Source organism: Triticum dicoccoides, chromosome 1A, assembly GCF_002162155.2.
Source record: "Triticum dicoccoides isolate Atlit2015 ecotype Zavitan chromosome 1A, WEW_v2.0, whole genome shotgun sequence".
NCBI classification, from domain to species: Eukaryota; Viridiplantae; Streptophyta; class Magnoliopsida; order Poales; family Poaceae; genus Triticum; species Triticum dicoccoides.
In genome coordinates, this window is record NC_041380.1 from 462,737,664 (window position 1) to 462,748,576 (window position 10,913).

The 10,913-nt window shown below is 42.2% G+C and overlaps 2 protein-coding genes across 3 annotated transcripts in view; both read left to right on the forward strand.

Moving 5' to 3' along the window:
• LOC119279001 (RAN GTPase-activating protein 2-like) overlaps positions 1-2,290 on the forward strand; it is a 3,289-nt gene extending 999 nt beyond the window's left edge. The window contains exon 2 of the mRNA XM_037560409.1: positions 363-2,290. Coding sequence (XP_037416306.1) covers positions 391-2,046 — 1,656 coding nt within the window. The 5' untranslated portion in view covers positions 363-390 and the 3' untranslated portion in view covers positions 2,047-2,290. The remainder of the gene's footprint in view (positions 1-362) is intronic.
• Positions 2,291-3,327: 1,037 nt separating this feature from the next.
• Positions 3,328-9,824, forward strand: LOC119279008. 2 transcript variants are annotated; one of them, XM_037560420.1, is made up of 9 exons: positions 3,328-3,537; positions 3,923-4,136; positions 4,258-4,371; positions 4,829-5,838; positions 6,925-7,098; positions 7,190-7,306; positions 7,581-7,760; positions 8,241-8,287; positions 9,203-9,824. In XM_037560420.1, the coding sequence occupies exons 1-9, from the start codon at positions 3,487-3,489 to the stop codon at positions 9,546-9,548; spliced, it is 2,253 nt and encodes a 750-aa protein (XP_037416317.1). In that variant the 5' UTR covers positions 3,328-3,486; the 3' UTR covers positions 9,549-9,824. The 2 variants fall into 2 exon arrangements, with proteins under 2 accessions (XP_037416317.1, XP_037416326.1); XM_037560429.1 differs by having other exon boundaries at positions 4,856-5,838.
• Positions 9,825-10,913: the final 1,089 nt, after the last annotated feature.

Sequence of the window (10,913 nt, forward strand, 5' to 3'; positions counted from 1 at the left end):
TGCTAGGTTGAACTCCTGTTATTCTGTAATTGATATTGTTGATTTCCTCTGTAAACCAACCACTTTGAGCAAAATGCTTTTCATCACGGATGAATGAAGTTGTTGTTGTCCTTCTCCATTTTCTTAAATGAAGATGGGTGCCCCCTTTAAGAAGAAGAAAAATGATGTTGTTGTTACACTGCAGACTTAACTATGTTTTACCAACTGGTATTTAGCTGTATATATCCTTGTTGGTACTAGTGTTTGGTACCTCAGGGATAGGCCCTCCAATTGCTCCACTAATTTCGCTGTTTACTCAATATTGCATTACTTTCTGTAATTTGGGATCATGCTAATGCCTATTCTTGGTGATTTACCTGTAGGTTGCTGTGTGAAGTGACACCTTTCCACATGGATTCAACAGCGCAAGATTTCCAGCCCCGGACATTCTCCATCAAACTGTGGCCACCGAGTGAAAGCACTCGTCTGATGCTTATAGAGAGGATGACCAAGAACCTGTCCGCCGAGTGCATCTTCTCTCGCAAGTATGGCATTTTGAGCAAAGAAGAGGCTCATGAGAATGCTAAGAGGATCGAAGAGGCGTGCTTTGCTTCTGCAGAGGAGCATTTCAAGAAGGAGCCTGATGGTGATGGTAGTTCTGCTGTCCAGCTATACGCAAAAGAAACTAGCAAGCTGATGCTTGAAGTCCTGAAAAAAGGCCCAAGGACAACCGAGGAACCAGAAGCACCTGTTGTTGATACACCTCTTGAGCCTGCTGATACTGTGTTTGACATATCTGGTGGCAAGCGCGCTTTCATTGAGGCAGAAGAAGCAAAGGAACTTCTCAGTCCACTAACAAAACCAGGAAACTCGTATAAAAGGATTTGTTTCAGCAACAGGAGCTTTGGTATTGGTGCTGCCAATGTTGCTGGCCCAATTCTTGAATCAATAAAATCGCAGCTCACAGAGGTAGATATCTCAGATTTTGTCGCTGGAAGACCCGAGGACGAAGCCCTTGATGTAATGCGCATATTCTCCAAAGCTTTAGCAGGGTGTGTACTGAGGTACCTGAACATCTCCGACAATGCTTTAGGTGAGAAGGGTGTGAGGGCATTCACAGAGCTGCTGAAATCACAGGGCGACCTGGAAGAACTATATGTGATGAATGATGGCATATCAGGTGAAGCTGCAAAAGCTCTATCTGAGCTTATTCCATCAACTGAGAAGCTTAAGGTTCTCCACTTCCACAACAATATGACTGGTGATGAAGGTGCTATGCCAATTGCTGAGATGGTTAAGCGTTCTCCAAACCTAGAGAGCTTCAGGTGCTCCGCGACAAGGATAGGATCTGATGGTGGAGTGGCATTGGCTGAGGCATTAGGGACATGTACTCGTCTGAAGAAACTTGATATCAGGGACAACTTATTTGGTGTGGAGGCAGGGGTAGCTCTCAGCAAAACCCTTCCGAAGCTTGGTGGCCTCGTTGAGCTCTATCTTAGTGACCTCAATCTTGAGAATGAGGGTACAATAGCAATTGTGAATGTCCTCAAACAGTCAGCGCCTCAGTTAGAGGTCCTTGAAATGGCAGGAAATGAAATAACCGCCAAAGCAGCCAAAGCTGTAGCAGAATGCTTAACGGCAATGCAGTCGCTCAAGAAGCTGACCTTAGCTGAGAATGAGCTGAAGGATGATGGGGCGGTGACAATCGCAAAATCTCTGCAGGAAGGCCACCCGGGTCTGAAGGAGCTTGACGTGAGCACGAATCTGTTTCAGAGGTCTGGAGCCCGGTGCTTTGCTCAGGCTGTCGCAAACAAGCCAGGTTTTGTGTTGCTGAACATCAATTCGAATTTCATCTCCGACGAAGGGGTCGACGAGGTGAAGGAGATCCTGAAGGGAGGCAAGAACTCGCTGGAGGTGCTTGGCCCGCTGGATGAGAACGACCCCGAGGGGGACCCTGAAGATGACGAGGAAGAGGAGGATGACGATGAGGAGGAGAAGGACGGGGACGATAATGGCGATGGCCTGGGCTCGAAGCTGCAGGGCCTGAAGGTGGAGGAGGATGACTAGTCGTGTCTAGGGTTGTGGCAAGATTAGCTCCTGTCTTTTGCTCCGGTTAGCTTCTGAAATGTTCACCGTACGGGTTAAAAAATTTCACATGAAGAGAACTCACTGTGGCTCAATTGTTTTGAACCGGGTCAAGCACAAGCAGCCAGTTGGGCGGTTTATCTGTACTTCTGTACTAACTTCCGTTGAACATTTTTTTCTTCATGTTTTTAACACAATCGCTGAGATATTTTCGGAACCTGCACTATGCCGTGATGTGTTATCCGTGGGGTTGACTAGATGGTGCCTATGTCGGCAGTGGCAGACTGATCCAAGCACCGTGTGCGTGTGGTTTCTATCTATCTACAGATACAGAATAATGATATGATACAGCCTGCATCTGCATGGGCACTGCCGCTGAGTTGGACGAGCCAACGGCCTAGAGCGACAGTTCGGCTTTTGTATTCTCCGCCGTAAAAGGTTGTATACATGTCGTACATTGTTCTATATGTTGGTACTACTACGTACTCCTACTTCCTTCGTGGCTAAGACATGATTAATGCCGCCGCGGCTCTCCCGTTCACACGTCCCGTCGCCCTCTTCCGTTTCCTTGAATCATGCAGCTGCATGCCCTTTCTTTGGAGTAATCAAATTTTGCAACTGGGACCTTCCTCCGAGCTCCATTTCATGATTTCAGTATGTGGTGCTTTGATTTGTTCCGAAATTGTCCTTGGAGAAAAAACACAATGGCGGTCCAATTCAGTCACCTGTATTCTTTTTCGAGACCATCCTTCACCTTTACTTGTCACGTACTTTTACGCAGTTTTCTTCTTGAGAAAGACAATCCTTTTTCTAAGTCAATTGGGACAATCTTATATCTAAGTTTTATGATTCCAACAAAGATCGAGCAGTTGTATATTTTTTTTGAAATGAAGCAGTTGTATATTTTGGAAATATATATACTGTGCTAACTTTAGTTGACCAGGAAATCACTAATAGTTACTGTTACCTTTGTTTTCAATTATAAAATGTTTTGCATATTTCGATATAAACTATATGCAGACTGAAATGAGTAAACAAACACACTAAAAATGGTCTACGTACATCTGATTCATGAAAAAATTAGAACATCTCATAATATCCAAAACGGAGGGCGTATATTACGAAAAGAGGATACAAGGAGGGGCTAAACGTAAAACCTACGCGCTGTCCAGCCGGTAAAACCACACCGCTCGAGCCTGAGCGGGTCTCTCTCGGCCTCTCTCCCGGGTGCAGCCTCCTCTCTCGCTCGCCCTCTTCACTCCAACTCGCCCCCTCCCCTCCCCCCCTCCCCTCCAATCCCGCGATCAGAGGAATCCCCCAAACCCTAATCCCCTCCCCTCCGCGCAGCCGGAACCATCCACCTGTGGCCGGGTTCCTTTGCTTCATAGCCGATCCTGGTTCCTTGGCTTCTAGGGTTCGGAGATGGGCGACCACATGACCGTCTTCCGCTCACTCCGCGAGCTCTTCCCTCAGGTACGCCCGATCCCCCTTTCCATCTCGCATGGGGGATATCGGTGTTGCTCGGATGAGTAACGGGGGATGGTTGTAATTTTGTTCGGCGGCGAGGCGAGGGTTTGGGTTATTGGTAATTAATTACACCTGCGGGAGGAAACCTGTTACAGATTGGGAATAGTGGATTTCCATTCGGACGCACTATGATTTTGCCGTGATGCTGGGCGGGGGTCTGATTCTAGTCCCCTGCGGAACTAGGATTATTTCTAGATCGATTCATACTGCCTCTGAAAGGGTTCGATTATTCTTGTCAGGGGAATTGCACGGGTAATAATAAGCCATTTAGTTTCTGGGTTGTCCATGGCTGCCGTCTAAGTGGTGACACTTTTTGTGCGCCCTTTCGCAGGTTGATCCCCGCATGCTGAAGGCTGTCGCGATAGAGCACCATAAAGATGCTGATTCCGCTGTGGTCGCCGTCCTTGATGAAGTCATGCCATCTATGATGGGTTCGATCGAAGTCTCGAGCGTCCACCACGAGGCTGCGGTATCTAAGTTCGATTTTTTCAGAAGCTTAACCGTGAATCAAGATGCACGTGAAACAGGAAGTTCATCATCTGCTGGTAAGTATGAAGACTGATATTACTCGATCTCTGTATCTGAAGGCTGTCGCCATAGAGCACAATAGAGATGTTGATTTAATGGTGGTAGCCGTCCTTCACGAAGTCATGCTATCTATGGCAGGTCCAGTCGGAATTTCTGGTGCCCATCATGAACCTGCGGAATTTACGAAAGATTTATTCAGAAATGTATCTGCTAATCATACTGTGGGTGAGACAGGAGCTTCATCATCTGCTGGTAAGTAAAAAGATTGAGATTATGGGCCAATCTATGCTTAGTGTAAAAGACGCTCCATCAGGGTGCTTCTATTGATTATCTTAGATCTAATCAAAATGTTTGCATGCATAGGTTTTATCGTTGTGTAGGGATAGTGTTTGGGATCTTCTGGGTTTAGGATAAGCTGTGGGCCCAAAGTTAACTCATGTAGCAGTAAGCACTTGGTGGTTTGGGTAGAAACGTAGTACTGCCAGTTTTGCAATTTAACTTATTAAAATTATACAAGTGTTAAGTAACGACCCAAAGGCTGTGTTATATGGGCTTTCTTATTCTTTGACTTGAATTTCTATCTTGCTCATTGAGCTCATGTGGGTTTAACTTCAGCGCTAATCTGTACAAAGTCCTTATCTTCAATAAATTGCAAGAACATTTTCTCTGATATATAATTACTCATTAGAACCTTTCCTGTTTTCTGAAGTTATGCTAATGAATGGAGTCAAATCAGGTTCTGATATTCATGTTGATGAAGCTAATGGAAATGTTGATTCTGCAATCACAACTGACATGCAAGAAAATGTTGTGGGTGAACTAGATGTGACTTCATCATTAGAATTGATGAATGGACAACTAGATTTCCCTTCCTGTTCTGTGCCTGCACTTAATGATAAGCAGTGTGATTTGGCCGTTCAAGATTTCTTAAACGCATGTAATGGTCGGTCTTTGTGGAGTGAATACATTGATGAATCACTCCTGGGGAAAAATGGCAATGACAGCATAAATCTTAATGTTGCTCAAGTCCACGCGCATGATGTGGACATCACAGGCCCATTTGGGGAATCCATCTCTGACACTATCTCAGATGCTATCTCTGACGCTGAACATCAGCAGCGCACTATGACCCTTGAAGATTTCTTAAAATCGTGTTACTCAGATCATTCAGCTAATCAAGTTGGAAATGGTGGATCTTTATCAAGTGAATATATTGTTCAATCACTCATGAGGAAAAATGGGAGCAACAGCATAAATCTTAATGTTGCACAAGTCCAAGAGCAAGATTTTGACATCACAGTCCCAGTTGGCGATTGCATTTCCCAGGATAATCCTTTGGAGCTTCCTTGTTATCATGCAGATGTGGATAACTCCTTTTGTTCCAAGACTTCTACTGGTGTTCCTGACAGTGCAGTCTCACCTAAATTTCTCAGTACTGTAAAAGACACCCTTGCACCTGTGCTGGATTTTCCTATTCCAGACACCCAAGAATCCTTTGTTGGTTCTGGTGGAGTCTTAGTACACATGGATAACAACTGTGACATTGATTACAACTCCAAGGATAGAGTTCAGCATGGTGACGCATTCTTGTCTTCTTCAAGTGAGTTGATACCTGATTTGAATTCGAATCACTTTGCCTCCATGGCTTCAGCTCATTCAAGCCACTCTGTTAGTATTGAGTCACTTGAGGATTCCATTGCTGATGCAAAAAACAAAAAGGTACTCCAATTATTTTAACTCCCACCATGCTGGCTTTTTCCAAAACATTTGTTGTATATACACTTTCTTGGGCACATTACTCTCATGTGGTTGCATGCGTGTATGGTTACACGTGCCTGTGGTTATGTGGGTTATACTTAGTTGCACACCCTTTCCTTTATCTTGAAAAAATTGCATGGCATGAATATTTACATCTAGATTGATGACTTGCTTACCAAATGTAAGAAGAAGAAAAATGAAGCCACTTTGGCATTTTCTGTTAGTAGTAGTATATAGATCAAATTGGCAGGTTAGACATGAAGGGCACTGTTAAAAGAGAATGTTTTGCTTTAAACTCACAAGCTAACCTCAATAGATTATGTTTCATGCACTGAATAACTGAAATGAAGTGAAAGAATGATCATGCTAAAAATACCATTTCAGTCAACAGATTCAGAAGCACTTATAGCAGAAATGAGTAGTAGGAATTACTGATATGATCGTATGGAGATTCAGCTGCATTTCTTGAAGCAATGTGCATTTGGTGCTAGCTGACTTGTTGTAGTCACTAGTCAAGTCCAGGCTGTAGTAGGTTGACTGGAATCACTGTGGGTCATTGTCAGTGATTCTCGGCATATTAGCCACTTGCATCCTCTTAGGATGGCATGCCAAACTTATAGTAGAAAATAAACTGCCTTATTGCTGGTCTAGGAGCCACACTTCGATCCATCCTAGACTAACTTTTTGCAAGCCGCATTCTACATACAGTTTCCTCATATTTTGAACAGTTAACAGCTCTTTCAGTGTCTAAGGAGCTAAAAACTAGGCACTGGCACCCTTAAGGTCTGTACTAGTGTACTAGGGAGATATAATCTTAAAACTTTCTGAAGTTGCCATACAGATAATCATCTGCCACATCAAATTTTTTTCCTGTACAAGAAACTGAATCGACCATGATTTATCTGTTTTAGTTTACTCTCTGAATTAAAAAAAACTATGTACACTGATTAATTTAAGATGCAAAATGCACTTCGTATATTATAGTGACTGATTCGCCGGTAACTGCTGAAGTTGGACACTTACTCTTCTGCTGTGACATTAATGCAGAACGATCTGTTACCCTCACTTGAGCTGGTTACTAAGATGATAGAGGATGTAGAACTTCTTGAAGAAAAAGCTAAAGTTGCCAAGCGTGAATCATCTATTTCTGGTACAAGCATTCTCACCAAAGTTGAGGAGCTCAAAGAAATGTTGAATCATGCAAAAGAAGCAAATGATATGGTTCGTCCTTTTATCCCCTGATCAAACTTTATAAAAGAGAGAACTCTTTAGTTGTCTAACCTAAAGGAGTCATCAATTGTGCTATATGTAGCATGCTGGTGAGGTTTTCGGCGAGAGATCTATTTTGACCACGGAGGCACGGGAGCTCCAATCTCGACTTCAGAGGCTGTCAGACGAGAGGAATAGTTATCTAGTTGTTATTGAAGAGGTATTATCTTAATGCTTTCTTTGATGGTATTTTCTTCATCTACTGAGCTTCCTGACAGAACATGGAATGGATGGTCCATCATGTTTTATTTGTCTTCAGTTGTTTCTCCTTTAATGATGTTGTTACACAAAATAATTTTATGAGAAAGCATAATTACCTAGTACAAGTTAAAAAAAATTAAATTTCATATTGGATATATTGAGTTGCAGAAGTATTTTTAGATTATAAAAGTTGAGTTGCATCTAAACACATCTCTGATCTGATCTATATATAGATAAGGCAAACTCTCGAGGAAAGATTGGTTGCTGCACAACAGGAATATGAAGCAGCTGTGAAGGAAAAAGACGAAAAGGAAGCTTCTGCTCAGGCACTACTTAGTGAACAGGAAAAGGAGATGAATTCCATTGTTGAAGAATCAAGAAAGTTGCAGAAAGAAGCGGAGGAGAATTTGAAGGTATTTCCGTGCAGCCTTTATATGCTTTACCTTTGTGTCTGTAACTTTCCTGATAATAAATAGTATAAACTTTGGACTGCTATCAACATCTGATACTGAATATCATTATTTACTGTATAATAAAATCTTTTATGGGTACTGCTCGAAGTGACTCTTAATTAAATCTACAGAGCAATAGTTAATCCCTTTAAAGGTAAAAATGCTTCTTTATGTTTGATACTCCCTCCGTTCCATATTAAGCGTCGCTGATTTAAAGTTTGTACTAAATCAGTGACACTTAATATGGAACAGAGGGATTACTGATTATCATTATTTATGCTGTCTTAGAAAAGGTTTTATGGGTAGTGTTGTTCTTATGGAGTTTATACACATCTGTCTTTTAGCACTGCTAGAAGTAGTATGTGTTGGGAGCCCATATTATGAATTAGTTTGAAATTGATTTCAATTGTTGATGGCGCATGTGTATTGTTGGATGTGCAGCTGAAGGAGTTCTTGGTTGAGCGGGGTCGAATTGTTGATACACTACAGTAAGTTATCATTTCATGTCAGCTACTTCGTGTCGCTAAAGTTTTCCATAGCAAGTAGCTTATTTAACTAATTATCTCTGAAATTAAACTGAATTTTGATGACTCTGGAACTTCAGATTATCTTGTGCCATCTTTGGAAGTTAACAACATGCTTACCACTCTTGCACCTTTCAGATTATGTAGTTTGGCTATTTTTCAGACGATATATAATAGTCTTCTCAGTGAAGCAAGAAATGACATTGTAAATAAGATGATTCTTGTAGCACTTATGTTCGGAAATAAGTGACATTTTAGAACTCATGCATTCAAACTCCCCTGGGTGGACAACTAATATACCACCTCTTTACACTAATATGAATTGAACTGCAAAAACGTCTTACATTAGCTTACAGAGGCAGCAAAAACTTTTTTTTTTGCAAACTATTCTTTCTGAGAAGGCAAGGGGAATTATGTTCTACTCCCTCCGTTCCTAAATATTTGTCTTTCTAGACATTTCAAACAGACTAGAACATACGGATGTATGTAGACATATTTTAGAGTGTAGATACACTCATTTTGTTCCGTATGTAGTCACTTGTTGAAATCTCTAGAAAGACAAATATTTAGGAACGGAGGGAGTATTAGAGTTTTCATGCAAACTATTTTTGCAATAATATCGCCCCGACATATTAGTACAAAGAATAACGTTAAAGTTAGACATTGGGAAGTGGGAACCATGCCCATGTCTTCAACATCATCTATTTACAAATCGTGAGTATTCCATTTGTTTTTTGTTTGTTTGTTATTTCAGTGATGTTTGGAACTGTTCAGGCATCTAATCTGAAGGATCAGTCAAAACTATAAATATTTAAATTCTTGATAATGCTGTGTCAGTTTATAGACGGAGTACTGAAACATATCCTTGTCCTTATGCAGAGGTGAGATGGCTGTCATTTGCGAGGATGTGTCTCAACTTAAGCAAATAGTGGATGAGCGCTTATCTTGGAGCAAGTTGCAGCGATCAACAATGTCAAGTCTCTCCTCTTCTCTGCATTCTTCGCTTCACAGGAGTGCTAGTTCGTCAGACAGGACCACCGAAGCCGTTGAGTCTAAAGATAAACATACAGTTGCTGAAGTTGCAAGGCCAGTGGCTGAGGATCCGGATGTCGACGGGAGAAAGGTTGAAATGTTAGATGGCTGTGACAGTGAAGGTGCAAGCTCAGTGGGTGAAGACAACAGCAAGCAGCGGGGTTCCAACGAGGATGGCTGGGAACTGTGCTGAACTGAAGATGGCTGAAGATCGTCAGGGTTTGCCTGAGTTTGCTCCATATAAATAAATAAAAATGGCGGTAATAATCATTTAGAACCGTCTCTATTTTGTGCGAGCAAAATTAGTGAACTTGCGGGACTTGTCATGGAATAGCTTTGCCTTTTGGGAGGCGACTGAATATCAGTAAGTTAAAATGGTGCTGACATGATATGTATATACCGAGATTCTAGCTTAATCTATAGTATAAATAAATGATTGGTGCCATGTCAATGCCAATTTTATTGCACAGTCGCTTGGTCTCAGCACATGCAGTTTTAGCTTTGTCCTAACTCAATCTCCTTTTATGAAAATATATGTAGTAGTAGATGCTAATATGATTTCTATAAACTTGAATCAGATGTTACAGAATTTTACCTAAGACAAAGAACTTCAAGTGAATTGATAACAGAATGAGTAATTTAAAATTAGGGGGAGGGGAGGGGTTATCACCTCTGTACCTTGTACCCACACGGATTGTAAAGGCTTTTACATCTCTTTATTTAATTGTAGCCTATACCTTTAAGCTACATATTTTCTACCTTTTTTTTATTGTAGCATGATCCTACAAACTCTATACCTTGTAATTTGTAATTTGTGTGTGTGTGTGTGTGTGTGTGTGTGTGTGTGTGTGTGATGGAGGGGTATTACATCATGGGCAACGACCATGCGTGAAAAATATGTGAATATAGGCATGACGTGGGGCGTGTGTGAAGTGAGGCCGCTCGGGACATTGAGAAAGAGGAGTCAAGAGCAACTCCAATGCGCCGACCCAAACGGACGATGATTTTGTCTGTTTTTTATGTTTGGGTAGGCCTGTCTTGTTTTTTTTTGTCAGTCGTGCACCCAATGCTGGTGACTCATTTCATGTCCGCGCACAGATTTGAAAAGGCACGCGGCCATAGATCATGCCAACTACCATGCGGTCATCCAAAGTTCATGCCAACGGCTGGCATACAATGCCAGCCTTCAAAAAACCCACCACACAGTTCATGCTGGCGCATTTGCCAGTGGGCGGCACACATGCCAGCACACAAAAGGGACGGGAAATTCGACCACACCATCTCGGCCGTGGTCATGCCATCACACTTTTGAGCATACAAAAAAGGGATGGCGGTCGTCGCCATAGATCACTCGTCGTCGAACTTGAGTATGTCGGCCCGCATCTTCTCGAACCATGGCCTCTTCCTCGACAACACGGTGTTGACAACGAAGAGTTCTCAGCCGGTGTAGCCTACCGTCCTTTCTCGGGATTTGGGGATGCTGGGGGATGAATTCAAAGAGGGGACTTATTTGAGTGAACAAAATGTGTCCACTTCTGTGGTGTACTTCTGCTTCGGG

Coding starts and splice junctions, on each gene's coding strand:
- LOC119279008 (XM_037560420.1), top strand. CDS start 3,487: ATGGGCGACCACATGACCGTCTTCCGCTCACTCCGCGAGCTCTTCCCT. Junction 4,137..4,257: donor AGGAAGTTCATCATCTGCTG/GTAAGTATGAAG, acceptor TATCTATGGCAG/GTCCAGTCGGAATTTCTGGT. Junction 4,372..4,828: donor AGGAGCTTCATCATCTGCTG/GTAAGTAAAAAG, acceptor TGTTTTCTGAAG/TTATGCTAATGAATGGAGTC.